Raw genomic sequence first — 16637 nt, 5'->3', positions numbered from 1 at the left:
ATTTTTTTTTTTTTTTTAAAAGACTGGTTCCTAGTTGTCTTAAGTCATAGTCTGAATGGGATGGAGAGGGGCAGTTAACAATTACAGACCGTCGGGGCGCCTGGGTGGCTCAGTGGGTTAAAGCCTCTGCCTTCAGCTCGGGTCATGATCCCAGAGACCTGGGATGGAGCCCCGAATTGGGTTCTCTGCTCCGCAGGGAGCCTGCTTCCCCCTCTCTCTCTGCCTGCCTCTCTGCCTACTTGTGATCTCTGTTTGTCAAATAAGTAAATAAAATCTTTTAAAAAAACCCAACCAAACATAAACAATTACAGACTGTCCTCCCTCTAGAGATGGTCCTCCCTCTAGTTGTTGTCAGGTGCAATCAACAAGTGTGGCCTCTGGGGTCACAGGTGTGTTGGGTGAGCCTGGATTAATTGGTCCATTTTTGAGAGTCATGGCTATGGAGTCAGTGTCAGATCCTCAGGGGCTCATCCAGCCTCTGGCAGTTGAACAAGCCTGGCCAGGGCTCTTGGCTTCCACTGCTGCATTCCTTCTCTAGGCGGTGTATTTCTCCCTTTAAGACACGTGTTCTCTCTCTTTTTTTTTTTCCTTTTGGTTGGTTGAACTTGCTATGAGTCCAGGTGGCAAAGGCAAAGCCTGACTCAGGGGTGTAGCACTGTGTCAACAGCCGCCTCTCCCCTCCTCTCTGCTGGAGGCTGGGAGGTAGTGGGGCAGAGCCGGGGAGTTTCTGAAAGCTCTGCTGTGCCCGACAGATCTTCAGATGAGCCTGTGCTTGTGTCCTTGTCCTGTTGCAAGGATCTGACTCCTGGCTGTGGACGCTCGTGGCACTCTGCTGCATTTCTCCCAGATAAAAGTTGAAAAGCCACTTAGGCAGCTGTCCTTTCTTGGCAGCAGGAATTCATTTACTAGAATTCTTGAACTTTGTGACTATATAGCTTCCTTATCAAAGTGTCTACGTACAACAAACTTAAGGCTGGAGCTTTCACTTATGTCTTTGTTTTGTTTTGTTTTGTTTTATAGGTAAATCTACCCGTGGCTGACTTTAGAATTCTTACTTCTGGCTTTTACATTTTTTTTTAAATAACTTGGACGGATAAAAGATGTGCCATGGCAGGATAGCACCAAAGAGCACCGCAGCGTTGGCCGTGGCCTCCGTGGGACATGGAGTGTTCCTTCCGCTGGTGATCCTTAGTACCCTCCTTGGAGAGAGCCTTGCCTCAGGTGGGTTCGGGCCTGCCTTTCTGTGGGGGAGGGAAAAGGCTCATACCTTTCTTTCTCTCGAAGCTGGGATAGGGGACTCTCCACCTAGAGGCCAGTTGCAGGGAGTCTTTGTGCTGTGGTAAAGCAGGGGGCCAGTCAAGTGGAGTGGCAGTAAGGGGCCTCTGAGCCAGCTGAAGGGAGGGGTGTGTAGGAACGTCCAGGGAATGTTGTTATGGGCTCTCTCCCTACAGCTGGAGTCACCAGGGAGGATGGAGCTGTAGCCTTCAGAGCATGATAGGCAGCAGGTTTGGGAATCAGACTGCCAGTGTTCTGAGTCCAGTGCTGCTGTTGCTGGCTCTGGGATCTGAGCAGATCTCACTTCTCTAAGCCTCAGTTTCCTCAGCGACAGAATGGGGTGATACTAGTCCCTACCTGGGGACTAGTCTAACACAATTGGTGCTTCATGATTGTTAGTTCATTATTGTTTGTTTCTTGTCTCTTTATGTTTTCTCTCAGAATAAGTAGAGTTGAGGTCTTGTAATTTAGTGAAACCAGGACCTGGTCACTGACACTCTAAACTTCGTGATCTCAGACATGCCATTTCGCCATTCCTTGGCTCAGTTTCTCCATTTATGAAACGAAGGAGTTGACCTAGGTACCTTTAAGGCCATATTCAGTTCCCTCCTTCTGTATTTTCGTGATTCTGAGGACTTTCTGATTGAATCTGGTGAGGTGTAGGGGTCCTAGCAGCAGCTGAAAATGCAGCCGTGAGCCTTTTTGAGTTTGTATGATCCTTATTGTCTTCCACAGTGCTCTGAAGACCTTTCCAGATTCTATTCATGTGGTCCTCTACACGCGACGTTCTTCTAGGAAAGGGCGTATTTGGGTTTGTACCATAGGCCTCTGGGTGATGCTAGAGAACCTCCATAGAGCCTCTGTATTTGCAAGCACCAGTAGGGGTCTCAACTGATGATGATTTTTTTTTAAAAAAGATTTTATTAATTTATTTGACAGACAGATCACAAGTAGGCATAGAGGCAGGCAGAGAGAGAGTAAGGGAAACAGGTTCCCCGCTGAGCAGAGAGCACAATTTGGGTCTTGATCCCAGGAACCAAGGCTCATGACCGGAGCGGAAGGCAGAGGCCTAACCCATTGAGACACCCAGGTGCCCCTGATGATGATTTTTTAAAAAGTTTCTGTGTATTTATTTACTAGAGAGAGCATGCATGCACACAAGTTGGGGAGGAACAGAAGGACAGTGACAAACATACTGTGCTGAGTGGGGAGCCCAATGTGGGACCTGATCCCACGACTCTGAGATCACGATCCAAGCTGAAATCAAGAGTTGGACGCCCAACCGACTGAGCTGCATGCACCCCTCAACTAATTATGATAGTAATGTGGCCCCTACCAGACTTCATTAGATATATACAGATGGTAGTTTTCTTTGGACAGCGTTCCGTAGAGAGGGATCTTAGTTAGATTCTGGAAGGGGACTTCAGAAGGATAGGGGCAGTGTGGTATAGTGCAGTGTATAGAGTCCCCATAGCTCAGTGCTCTCTCTCATTCTCTGTCATCTCCCACCACCCACTTACCCAACACATACAGATAATGGTGCAGTCTCATCTACGATTTTTCTTTTGAGCTGCTGGGAGAAATAGTGACGCGTCTCTTGTTGCACTGTAGCCTTCTCCACCACCCACGTACTGATCTTCTCGTCCATTGCCTCCTCTTCACCCTGCTCTGACACTTAATTTAAACCTTTGCCATAAAGCCTAAGATCTCTCTGGTTGTGAGGAGCTCTTAGCACAGTCAAGGAAGCCGCTAATGATTGGGACCCCACAGTCTGGGCATTGTGGCTATATGAAGTTCCAGAGGAAAAAGTGGCCAGGATCCACCAACATACAGCCAGGTGAAGCAGGGCTTATGTTCTCAGGGCTTGCAGCCCGAGCCAGAGACCCTCTCTAGAAGTGGTAGTCACAGAGCCACAGGATATGAAGACCCTGTCTTGTTCACCACTGTATGTCTAGAGTAGAAGTTGGCAAGCTATGGTCCCTGGACCAAGTCCTCTATGCTGCTTTTGTATGGCCTGTGAGCCAAGAATGGTTTTATATTTTTAAATGATCGGGAAAAAACCAAAATATTATTTCGTGTATATATAAAAATTGTAAGTTCACATTTCAGTGTCCATAAATAAAGTTTTATTGGAACATAGCAATATTCATTCATAATATATTTTGTCTGTGTCTGTTTGTATTATAGTGGCAGTGTTGGGTAGTTGTGACATAAACTGTGTCACCCCCAAAACCTAAAGTATTTAGACTTTAAAACATTTAGCCCTTTATTGAAGAGATTTGCCGCCCTGCCCCTAGCCCAGAACAAATGGTGCTCAATAAGTATGTGCATAAGTGGAATGACTGTCGGAGCTAGGATTTTAGAGGTCATGTACTCGCCTAGGGTCCTACGGCTAGGGTCCTACCATCTTACTCAGGATCAGAACTTGGCTTAGTGCCTGGTATGCTACCAAGACCGTCTTCTTCCCAGGCTGCATTAGGGGAGCTGTCCCTTTGTGTGACCTGGCAATAGTAGGGTAGAATGTCTGCCTTTGGTTTCTGAAGTCTTTAGCCTCTTTAGCTTCATTAAGCCATTCCACCTACTGCCACCCTCTTTTTTATGGGCTCCACCCTTGCCTCCTCCCATTTCCCACCCCATTTTCCAACTACGCACACCTTCCCAACTTTCCATCCAAGGTCTGAATTCAATTATCAGGGACTGATGGTTTCAGACTGGCTGGATAAAGGGATTATTATTCTCCAATGTGGAAAAACGTATGTCTGTAGTGTGGGCTCAGAGCAGGATGGAAAAGTTGGCTCTGTAGTTTTTTCCCTCCCCCATCTGCACAGAATCCTCCCTCCCCTGCCACCCCACCCCCAGGTCTTTTCTGCTCCCCGTAAAATGTGTACTGGCACAGAGCAGGATGCAGGCAGGGGAAGGGGTGGCCCCATTACTTAGATCCAGTGTATCATGGCGCTGCCAGTGCGTTTCCCTTTCTGCAGTGGCTTCTTAGGGAGGAAGGCACCCACTCCTTGGCCTGAAACCCGAGCACACCTGTATGGCTGTGCCTGCCATAAGCAGCTTGCCAGATAGGCTTGACAAGAAACCTAGACTTTCAGATACTCTGAGGTCAAGGAAAGGCAGTTCAGTTCAGGAAAGGTCCCCTTTTCCTCTTGGTATGTATCTTACCAGCTCCTGTAGCTGCACCTGAACACCCACTCTGGAAGCGTTTTAAAAGGAGGTGCTCGTAAATTACACAGTCTTTGTTACCCAGTGGGCTCTAGTAGACTTTGAATGTGCTTCTGTGAGAGTCCCACTGGACATAGGGAAGTGGGCATCCTGTAGGGGGGCAGTTCATCAGTGTGGTCTCTGGTTATAAAATACCACAGTCACCTTTATTCTTGGTCATAATTGCTCAGGTGTAGAAAAGAATCATGTAGGACGGGCACTAGAGAATTCTGGTGCAGAGTTATGCCATGATCGAGGTTCAGTTTTCCATCTTGGTTTCCTTAAACAGATAGAGAAGATTATTAGAAGTCTCCTTTTGGGGAGTGACAAAAGGAAGCTTTTTTTTTTTTTAGATTTTTATTTATTTGACGGGGGGGTGAGCAGGCTCCCCACCAAGCAGACAGCCCAATGTGGGACTCAATCCCAGGACCCTGAGATCATGACCTGAGCTGAAGACAGAGGCTTAACCCACTGAGCCACCCAGGTGCCCCAAGGAGGCATATTTTATCTTCACACCTGGTTCACACTGTGTAGGCAGACCAGAATTAAAAAAAAAAAATACACACACACACACGTATGTATATGTATATATATATTTTATATATATATTATATATATTTTATATATATACATATGTGTGTGTATATATATATACATATGTATATGTGTGTGTATGTATATATATGCAGAGTACCCAGCTTCCCTCTCTTCTTGGGCTAGAGAAGAATTAGGGTCCTGACTGTGTAGCAGCCTTTCTCAGATCTCACAACTCCTTCCCTTTACCTGTGATTTAAAAAAATATGTTTTATATATTTATTTGAGAAAGAGCACGAGCAGCAGGGGGAGGGTCAGAGGGAGAGGGAGAAACAGAGTCTTTGCTGAGCAGGGAGCCCAGTGTGGGACTCAATCCCAGACTCTGGGTGGGATCACGACCTGAGCTGAAGGCAGATGCGTAACTGACTGAGCCCCCTAGGTGCCTTTACCTATGATCTCAAGAAACTTTATCTAAAAAAAAAGAAAGAAAAGAAGCATGTTTTATGACCTTAGGCAAATTATTTGACCTCTTTGTGTCTCCTTCAAAACATAAACAAAATCCTTAAGGATGTGAGGTTGGTGTTGTGTAGCCTAATAAAAATGATTGGAGGATACTTGGCCTATAAAATGTGTGCTGTAATTCCCAAATAATGATAACAACAGAGTTGGTATGTGACCCGCTGTTGAGTCATGCTGGGCAGGAGATTTTTATGCAGATGACATTTTTTGCTGTCTTTAAAAAAACAAAACTAAAGATGCAAAGTCATTTTTTGTGTTCAGGGTAAGGAAGTGGGACTAGGTGTCTGACTTGACCAGTTGAGGAAGGACTGGTCTTTTTGAAACCCCTTTGCCTTCCGGAAAGGTCTAGTGTGATGGTCTCAACCCGCCTGCTTGCTGACTCATGTGAAAAGCTTTTGATTTTCATTCTCTCCCTTTCCTGAGGGGATTTACTGGAAAAAAACTGTATTTTACTTGTTTCTGACTTTTAATTTTTTTAAGATCTTATTTTGAGAGAGAGAAGAGCGAGGAGGGGAGGAGCAGAGGGAGAGAGAGAAGCAGAATTCCCAATGTTGGGGAGAAGCAGGGAGCCCAATGTGGGGCTTGATCCCAGCTCTCTGGGATTATGACCCGAGCCAAAGGCAGACTTAACTGACCGAGCTACCCAGGTGCTCCTGTTTCTGATTTTCCCCCCCTTAAAGTGTTTCCATGACACTCTAGGCCATGTTAAATATCACACAAGCACCTAAACCAATTTTAAAATAGCAGGGAAAACAGCCATCTATGTTTCTATGCAGTAGGGTGAGAAAGCCTGGCAGTTAGTGTTCACTGAAGATGGAAAATGCTGAGAACAAGGCTCTCAGGGATAGGATGTGGCTTTGGCCCTTGACTTTGCTGTAGCGGAGAGGGGTTGACAGGTGGTTCTGGCTCACCATCGCCATCTCTGAAGGGATCTGGGGTCAGAGGTAATGTGCACTGAGCTGGGGGGAGAGGACAAGCTGGAAGCTGATGCATACAGAGCATCATTTATGTGTCAGGCTCTCTGTGTATCATCCCATTTGAAGCTTTCGGAAAGGTTGTGTGCTGGGTGGTCATGTAACCATTTTATAGATGAGAAACTGAGGCTGAGAGAGGTTACATAACCCACTCAGAGACAGGCAGCAGTCAGTGGAGAAGCTGACTGGGATTTGTGTCCAGTCTGTCTTAACTCTGCTGCCCAGGGTCTGCTGAGAACCACACTGCCTGTGCTGAGTGGTAGGCTTCTCTGAGACCCATTTCTTGTGTCACCCTTTTGGAGCACTCAGGGCAATCTTCAGAGGATTCTTTTGACAGAAAGAAAGACGCCGTCTGTGTTTTCTCCCGTGGATAAAGGATGAAGGAGTCATCACTGGGTTACCATGTTTGCCTCTGTGGTGATTTCTGTTCTCATCTACAATGGCCCTTAGTTGTTTGGTTCCCAGTTTAGGCACAAAGTTTGCCAAGGAGGTTCTATTCTTGGAAAAGAACAATAGGAACCACAGCAAATTGTTTGCTAAATGAGGATGTAGTTCCCAAAACATCAGCACAGCATCTTCCTGTCAGTTGTAAACACTGCCGATGAAGTGATGTAATCTCTCCATGGTGTAATTACCTGTGACTATAAAAAGACTTGAGGATTGTGGGAGGCGGCTGGATGGGTCATTATGGGGCTTGCTGAAGGGTGGCATCAGGAAAAGATATTGAGAAATTACCTTCCTCAGGCTGATTGTTGTGCCATGTTGAGAACACTTCAGACGCATGGCATCAGCCTTGCACTGTAAGTTTTGAGGAACAGAAACCAGGAGTCCAGTGAACTGAACATCTGAGTGGGTCTCACTTTGGTTAAAGCCCTGAGTCAAAACAGATTCCACCTTCTAAGCAAAGGTGCCCTAACTACCCAGGCCTAATTTGTGAGCGAGGGTGATATCCTTAGATGCCCAACTCCTTCTGCAAAAAGGGCCACAGGATGCTTTAAAAACAAAACTGAAAAACCTAGGGCCTGCTTTCAAAGTTCTTAATTATTCTAGTAGGTTTGCAGGTTGATTCTTTTCCTCACCTCTTACCCTCTGGGAGATTCCTTTCCTCTACCTCACTCAGGATGGTGAGCCTGTGGAGGGTCTGAGCCTCCACTTCCATTCTGGGTGGCTGGCTGCCTGGAGTGTGGCCAGGTCAGGAGTGACCTTGGTCTGACTTGTGTTAGCTTTGAGGCCCAGAGGGACAGCCGTATTTAGAGATAACCTTTCTATGCTGCTGCATGAAAAAGGGTTGCTGGCTGCTGATCTCTCCTAGCCTTATTTACCTGCCTCACCTGAAGCCAGCCTAATGCATGAAATCTGAATGTACTGGAAGATAGGGTGAGATTATAACTGTTTCTTTTTTAAAAGATTTTATTTATTTATTTGACAGAGATCACAAGTAGTCAGAGAGGCAGGCACAGAGAGAGGAGGAAGCAGGCTCCCTAGTGAGCAGAGAGCCCGATGTGGGGCTCGATCCCAGGACCCTGGGACCATGGCAGAGGTTTTAACCCACTGAGCCACCCAGGCACCCTGATTATACTATTTCTTTAAAAAGTTAATTTATTTGTTTATTTAAATAATCTCTATGCCCAACGTGGGGCCCAGAGGTCAAGAGTTGTATGTTCTTCCAGGTGCCTGGGTGGCTCAGTCAGTTAAGTGTCTGCCTTCAGCTCAGGTCATGATCCCGGGGTCCTGGGATCGAATTCTGCATCAGGTTCCTTGCTCAGTGGGAAGTCTGCTTCTCCTTTTCCCTCGCTATTGCCACTGTGCTCTTTGACTCTCTCTCTCTCTCTCTTTCTCTCTCTCTGTGTCAAATAAATAAAACCTTAAAAAAAAAAAAAAAAGTCGTATGCTCTGCCAACCAAGTCAGCCAGGTGCCCCTAGGTTCCCCTAGATTATAACTATTAAAAAAAACATTGCTATACCCTAGCATTTTTTCACAGAGCTGTCTCTTGTTAGGTGGGATAGGATTCAACTCATAAACACCTTAAAATAGTAAATACCACCCACAGCTCTCATGGGGCCATTGAGGTCACTAGTACAGCTCAGTGTGACATCCGGCTGTCATTATTCTTCAGGCATGCCCCTTGCGTGTTGTTTTTAATTCCAGTGTAATAAACATATGAGGTTATATTAGTTTCAGGTGTACAGTATAGCGATTCAACAATTCTGTATATTAGTCAGTGATCATTACGGTTAAGTGTACTCTTAATCCCTTTCACCTAATTCACCCATCCCTCCACCCCACCCCGTAACCATCAGTGCATTCTCTGTGGCTAAGAGTCTGCGTTTTTTGTCTCTTTTTTTTCTTTGTTCATTAGTTTTGTTTCTTAATTTCCACTGATGAGTGAAATCACATTGAATTTGGCTTTCTCTGACCCCTGCCTTATTTCACTTATGTCACGTGCTTCACTAAGCATTATTATTTTTTTTTTTAAAGATTTTATTTATTTGACAGAGAGAGATCACAGTAGACAGAGAGGCAGGCAGAGAGAGAGGAGGAAGCAGGCTCCCCGCTCCCCACTGAGCAGAGAGCCCAATGCGGGACTCGATCCCAGGACCCTGAGATCATGACCTGAGCCGAAGGCAGCGGCTTAACCCACTGAGCCACCCAGGCGCCCCTTGACTAAGCATTATATCCTCTAGATCCATCCATATTGCTGTGGATGGCAAGATTCTTTCTTTTTTATGGACTTCTTGTTTTTGGAGAGGCAGTGTATTCTGATTAAAAGCATGGACCTTGAAGTCCACTTGCCTCAGTTTGAATGTGGCCCCTACTCGTAGCTATCTGTGTTACCATACTTTCTTTGTTTCGCTAGAATGGGGATGATAATAATGCCTACTTCATAAGATGCTTGTGAGAATTAAATGAGGTTGTATATGTAAAACATGGCCTGGCATACAAAGAAATAATTCCCAGGTTGAAAGAATGGGTTTGGCTCCCCTTTTTTCCCACCCATAATTCCCTCTATTCATCTCTCAAGTCAAGGCCAAGGGGACTCCTTTTTCTGAACATTAACACCTTCAAAGCCTGTTTTCACTATTCTTCCAGTGGCTAGATTCCTGTGGCTGGAATTGTGCCTCTTCCCCTTCCTCCTAAACCTGACTCTTCATCCTTCAAAATTCAATTCCAAGTCACATCCTTTATGAGACCCCGCTCATACCCTTACTACTAGAATTAATAAGGTCTGGAGGGAGGAGAGTAGGCTTTGTGTGTATTTCTTGCATGGAATTAGTAGGAGCTCCTAGTCCTTTTAATTGAGGTTGTCAGAGGTTTCCCAAAGAACAAGTTTCCAGTTCTGGGAACCTTGACTATTTTTGATGGAAAGGAATCAGACAGCTTGTTAAGACTTCTGGGAATTGAAGGGAGTGCATGGGTGGTCAGTCGGTAAAGTATCTGCCTTTGGCTCAGGTCATGATCCCAGGGTCCTGGGATTGAGTCCTGCATTGGGCTCCCTGCTCAGTGGGGAGTCTGCTTCTGCCTCTACCTCCCCCAACCTCCCTGGCCCCACCACTGCTCATGCTTTCTCTCTGGCGTGCACGCACACTCACTCTCTCTCTCTCTTAAATAAATAAATAAAACATTAAAAAAAAAGACTTCTCAGAATTGCAGCTTTGGGAAACCTGAACTCCTTGTTCTGCAGACTATGATACACACACCCTATAGACTTGCTCCAAGACCTAATGACTCGGGGTGGCCAGGGTTGCTGTGGTACCTACTGGGTTTGGTATTTTCCTCAGCAGCATTACCTCATTTAGCAAGTGAGTGTTGACATAAGGTGGGCAGGGAGGACAGCGGGAAGTATATAATGCCATGGAGGGCTTTCTGGGGCCAGGCACTGGACTGAATTGTGGTGGAAGGTCTCTGCTGTAGTTGGGTCCTTGTGGTATGTCCGTGAGAGGAGGGCAGCTGCAGCCAGGGCCAGTGCTGTACCCCAGAAGAAGCGCAGAGCAGACAGCTCCTCTGATCCTCTGATGTACTTGGTCACTTGCTGACACCCCTGCTGCACGCCAAGATTGCACCTGCTGCGTTTCTGCGTGACTCATGCTGGGGTCAGGGCAGGCCCTGGACTAGAGGACTGCATGTAAGAGGGGTTCCTGACTCAGATAGGGAGGGCCCCAGTAGCTTTTTCTGAGGGAGAGAAGTCTATACCCAGAGCTGAGAGGCAAGTAGGAGCCAGCGAGTAGGGGAGACGAGATTTCATAGTAGGGTTAAGAATGCAGTCTTTATAGGATCTCTCTGATATGAGGAATTGAGAGGCAGAGTGGGGGTCTTGGGGGGGAGGGAAGGAAAAAATGAAACAGGATGGGATCGGGAGGGAGACAAACCCTAAGAGACTCTTAATCTCACAAAACAAACTGAGGGTGGCTGGGGGGTGGGGGGGGTATGGAGAGGGTGGCTGGGTGATGGACACTGGGGAGGGTATGTGCTATGGTGAGTGCTGTGAAATGTGGAAGACTGAGGATTCACAGACCTGTACCCCTGGAGCAAATAATACATTATATGTTAATTAAAAAAAAAAAAAAGAGAGAGAGAGAGAGAGAATACAGTCTTCGGGGCCAGACAGGCTGGTTTGAATCCTAATTCTGCCACTAACACGTAGTATCACTTTGAGCAAGTTTCTCAGAATTGATGTCCTTCAGTTTTCCTGTGTGCGATATCAGGATGATAACACACTGGCCATGTAGGGTCGTGGTGTTCTCTCATTATTGTTGTTCTGTGGCACCTCACCAGTGGCAGGGACAGGCAGCATGGTGGGGGCAAGTGTAAGGAGGACAGGGAGAGAGTGGAATGTAGTGTCTGCTCTGCTTCCTTGACCCTTCCTTTCGAACTTGCTGTGCTACTTCTGTTGAAACCTTGGAAGTCCTATGCACGCTGTCCCCTAAACTGGTGTGCTTCTCGCCATCCTGGATGAAGGGGTGGTCTCTGTCTTGGTGGAGCAGGATCGGAAGCTGAGATTTTAGAACAAAAATAAAGTCAAGCCTTAGTTTGAGAGTTCAGAGATGGGGCTGAAGATCACCAACAGCGCAGTGTTGGGGAAGCTTCTGGGAGGTGAGAAGCTGCTGGAGCAGCCAGTGCCTTTCCCGCTGAGTTGTTCCAGTCGAGGAGGAGAGGAGAGGGAGTAGGAGGAAGAGAAACAAGGTCTGGGCTGGAATGTCTCAAGGATCAAAGGGTTTAAGAGAAAGCAAACACCAGCTAATGGATTCAGGGTTGGATGAGTCTAAACTGGAAATAAAGCAGGCTGGAGGAGGGTGTTGGTTTTGGTACAAGTTGTAGGAAAGGTTGGGGCTGAGAAGAATTGGTAGTTGTGCCCCTATTTGCCTGTGGGAACTCAAAGTGACCAGCTAAGTGAGATCCCTTCCAGCCTGCTGGAGGGGACAGGGTCACTCAGGAAAGGCCCCTCATGCTATGCCTCAGCCCAGTCAGCCCGTGGGAAGAGTTTCTGACAACGACTCCTTCTTTCAGCCAGTCTGACTCATAGCACAGGGTCCCATGGGGGTCTAGCTCAAGTCCGGAATCCCACGGGAGGCTGAAGGGTGGAGGAGGCTCCTAATTGGTTTGGAAGGGAGAGGAGTGGAGGAGCAGCCGGCATCTGGGGTGTGCAGATATATTCCAGGAGTCTTCAGCTTGGATTGGCGCTGGGGTAATCGGAGACGCTGGGGTGAGGACTGTCTGTGATTTGATGTGTTTGGGGCGTAGAGAGCTTTTGTGACTGCCAGTCCAGATATGTCTAGGATTTCTTGAGAGTGGCTCTCGGCAGAGGAACTCATTGTCCACGCTCTTGTTCTCTCTATCTTGTGGTTAGGCAGGGCAGAGGTTTTGAGGTCCCTCTCTCTGGTATTCAGAAATTCTGTTAGCAGTAATGGCAGACCTGGCCTTGCAGGAATAATTAAGACTGTGGATAATAGGATTAGATGAGGTCATATATGTAGAAGTGCTGGGTGAACAACAAAAGTCTATTCTAATGGAAAGGATTATTATAATATTCCTTTTTTTTAGTTGGCGTCTCTTTTCCAAACTGCTCAAAGCACTTGGTTAACAGTAACTGGTTAATCCTTCATTTATCCCTGGGTGGGAGGCTGGCATTTAGTGGCCCCTTTTTATACAAGATCAAACTAAATTTGCCAACAGAGCCCCAAATCTTGAGTTTGAAGCCCAAATCTGTGGAGTAGAAATCTAAAGCTTGGATCTCTGAATGTGATGATGCTTCATTTCTGGGAATAAAGAAGGTGGATGGAGAAAGGGAGACATCATTTAAAAAATTATTGTTTTTCTTCACCGTCAGGTTAGACAAGGTTGTCCTAGTCAGGGCTTTAAGAGACGTGGAAGTCCAACATCCATTTTTCTCTAAGAAGCCACAGAGTCCCTCTTGAGATTAGGCCCCGGGATAAGCTAGAGAAGAGGAAGGCTAATCAGTGTAGGTTTGGGACAAGGACAGAGAGCGGGAGCTGGTGGGGTTGTTAATGCTGTTCTCTTAAGGCTGTGGTTGGCAGTGTCTGCAGTGCCAGTCCGGCACCCCAGTCCCACCTTCCTGACACACACCCCTGGAGCCTCACGTGCTGCTCCGTTGTGTCCCAGGAAGTGTCAAGGGACCCATAGTAGGTGCTTGTTGTCGGTCTCAGGGTGAAACCCCATGGAGGGGGTTCAAAAACCTCCCTGAGTGTCTGGCCCAGGCCAGTTTTACTGCAGAACAAGTACCTGCAGTTTGCATTTGGTGGGATGGTGTCTGGGCAGATCAACCTCAAGTCAGTGCCACAGTCAGGGAGAGGTCTAGGCCCACTGAGCCACCTTTTTCCCTTCTGAAAGGCTTCACTAGTCGGGAGTTGGTGAAGAGAGGTCCTGCTTTACAGTTCGCATTGCAGGGTCACCTTTCTCCCCATGCCCATGCTTTCCTGCCTCTGGTTAAGGCTTGAAGGACAGTTGATGTATTTTCTTGCATAAGGTTTTGGACCCTGGAAGCAAGAGAAGAATATGCTGAGTTGGGAAGTTTCTCCTTCCAGTGGCAGCTACATGGACTCCTAGGCTTGAGATTCTAGAGATCATTCAGGTGTGTCATTTAAGAGTCACATATTGGGAGAGAAGCAACAGGTTGAACCTTACAGGTTATACGCTCCATTGGGTCTCAAATTTGAGCATGCGTTACAATCCCCTGGAGGGCCCATATTGCTGGGCTTGCCTCCAGAGTTTCTGAGTCAGCAGGCCTAAGAATTTGCATTTCTGCTAAATTCTTGCATGCTGCTGCTGGTGATCTGGGGATCACATTTTGGAAACCACCAGTTTACACTTGAGGTGAATAAGCCCATCTGATCTTTTCAGAGCAATTTTTGGTAAGGTGGGGACAGAGGGATAGAGAGGTCTTGAACCCACTATGGGGAGAAGTGGTTCAGAAATAGGATGTTGCAGGCAGGCCCATGTAATTTGGAAACTAGGAAAAAGTTAAGTGAGTAAGGGAAGAAGCTCACAGGTCTGTCTCTGACCTTCTGTGGCCTGGTTCTGGTCCTTGCCCACCGTCCCGCAGAGAGAGCGCAGGAGGGGGTGTAGGGTGGACCTTGCGAGCCTCTGGCTAGGTCATCCTGGACATCCTCTCCTCACCCACTTCTTACTCTGCCCTCTTAGGCAGTAGTCAGTCCTGGAAGTCTGCATTTTAGGAAGTCTTTCCACAGCTCAAGGTCTGGGGTGTAAAGAGTATGAAGAGCAGAGCCCCGAGCCGGGGATCCCGGGCACCGGCACCAGCACTGCTTCTAAAGAGCAGTAACTGAAGGCCCCTTATTTGCTCAGCGGTGGGGGGAGAGGTGGACAAGCTTTCCAGGGCCCTTTGAGTTCTGACACCTGGGATTCGCTAATGCCTCTTTTGATAGCTTCCCCCACCATGCTCAGGAACTTCTGCATACTTGTTACCTGCTTCTAATGTTCTACGTACGGGAAAACTTCTGTTGATAAGCAGTACTGATCAGAGTCCTGTCCAGAGACTGCCTTGCCCAAAATGAAACTAGAGAACAGTTTGGGAATTGGAGTAACTTTTCTTTCTAGAGAGTCTCTGGCCTGTGCCATTATGCTGCTTCCATACAACCTATGTCCAGAGAGGAATGACTTAGCATGGTCGTCGGGCCCCAGGCCCATTACTACACATCGTCACACTTGACTGCAAGGTTTCACAGGCTTTTTGTTCCCTTCTCGCTTCCAGGGTGCTCAGGATTGTTATTCCACTTCCTCCACTGCCAGGCCTGGTGCTCCTGGTAGGCCTGGTAAATATTTGCTGGGTGAATGGCATAGAGGCTTCTATCCCTGTACCTCTTTTCCTTTCCTTCAGTTTCTCCCTTCCTTTTTCCAGCTTGGCATAACTGTCCTCCTTTGCCCTCCCGCCTTCCCTCTCTCCAGACATGTTTCATCTCACCTGTGCGCTGGTGAAGCTAGCCTGCCCTGTTGGTGTATTGAGTGTGGTGGGGTTTGGGAGTGTCTGAGGACATCACGAAAGGCCCTACTCAAGCCGTCTGTGTGAGGGGGCACCTCCTGAACTCCCTGGTCTTTACCTTTTTTTTCTAAGGTACCTATAAGTTACAGAATGTTTTCCCCATCCTAGAGGGATTTGCTGTTCTTCAGATTGAGTTTGACCCCGTTTTCCACCTTTATTTCCTGATGTTTGTATTGGTAGGCTAAGAGACTCCTGGCTTGGAAAAATTAGCTTGTTTGCCTCAGAACTATTGTCTGGCCCTGTCTCTCCAGCCTGGCTGTAGGGGCAAACAGAAGATTTCCCAGCCTTGGCTAATTGTCACTTAGCCCCTCTGATCCTGCCTGGGCGGCTTTCAGGAAGCTCAAGAACTGAACAGCCCAAGGTTTTTATTGAAACAGGGAAAGATTGAGATTGATTTAATTCATTTTAAGTCAAATCATCAGCCTTTTGATGATTCCATTAATTTCCTCCCTTCTGAAAACCCTCCTGTTAGTGGTAATTGGAAATCTTGACTCTGTTTCTCATTTTCCCCCACTACCCTACTTTAATCAGAGGCAGCTGGATACTGAACTCTGCTTTTCATTTGCTGGAAGAGTGGTTTGAAGATGATTTTAATGACAGGCTTTGACAGAGACTGTGGCTACACTGAAGTTCACACACACTTGGAGGCCTCAGTCTAGTTCACCTGCTCCTATAAAATTTTACTTAGTTCTTTCTGTACAGATGGGAAGGATTCCCCATAGCCTCTCATCCCAGGCAGTAATGCAAACTCTCCTGTGCTGTGCCAGACACCGTTCTGGTTGCCGAGGGTTTCCCTGGCACCTCCTCCCTGCCCAGTTGGGGTGCAAAGGCCCAAGTAGGTGAGGTCTGGCTGGCCGGTGGCTGCCCACAGTCCTTGGGAACTGTGGCCTCTGAGGCTTTATTTCTCTGTATTCTTATGGTTTCAATCCTTGTTTCTGTGCTTTTCCTTCGTGGGTTGGAAAGAGGAATAAATAATACAAATCAGCTCTTGAAATCAGAGAAATAACGGTAGCAGTAGCTGCAAGAGCTTATACTGTTGGCAGGTGACAATATGCAAAACACTTTCTCATGTATCATGTCATGTTGGTGTCCTCACAATAATGAACTGCTCACAGCCAATCAAGGATAAAGCGGGGATCTGAGCCCAGGTCCCAAAAAGCAGATCCCAAAAAGCAGATACTTCTTATACCGATTTTGTGTGTATGTGCATATGTGTGTGTTTTAGTATTGACTTCCCTATGCCATTGTCTTTAGCTTTAAGTCAGCCATTTAAGTGTTAAAAAGCTCTTATATATACACTGGGCCCTCTTCCGGGAACTGAGGCCCTCACATCTAACTGGGGGAAAGGTAAGAATACATTTTCATCCCCCTTAAGTGGTTCAGGTACTGAATGCTATTAAAAGGAAGAGAATTCATGCTGACATCGTCCAGGAAAGTTCTTAGAAGAGCGGGGATTTCCACTGGGGCTGGTGGGAAGGGATTTCTGGGAAAGGGAGTTTGGTTGGTATTTAGCTGCCTGAGACTCTGGGATACAGTGAACATGGTACAGTTTTGGTCCCTTTATCAGACTTAGGAAACCAACATCTGCTGGGGTGATGCTTTTCCAGCGTTAGTG

General features: G+C 47.0%; 1 protein-coding gene across 1 annotated transcript in view; it reads left to right on the top strand.

Moving 5' to 3' along the window:
- The window catches only part of SUSD6 (sushi domain containing 6), a 94138-nt gene that overhangs the window by 43195 nt on the left and 34306 nt on the right, over positions 1–16637 (top strand). The window contains exon 2 of the mRNA XM_082734008.1: positions 1021–1221. Coding sequence (XP_082590134.1) covers positions 1101–1221 — 121 coding nt within the window. The 5' untranslated portion in view covers positions 1021–1100. The remainder of the gene's footprint in view (positions 1–1020; positions 1222–16637) is intronic.

Source organism: Mustela nivalis, assembly GCF_964662115.1.
Source record: "Mustela nivalis genome assembly, chromosome: 6".
Classification (NCBI taxonomy): Eukaryota; Metazoa; Chordata; class Mammalia; order Carnivora; family Mustelidae; genus Mustela; species Mustela nivalis.
The sequence above is the reverse complement of the archived record's forward strand: the minus strand, read 5'-3'. Positions and strand labels throughout refer to the sequence as shown.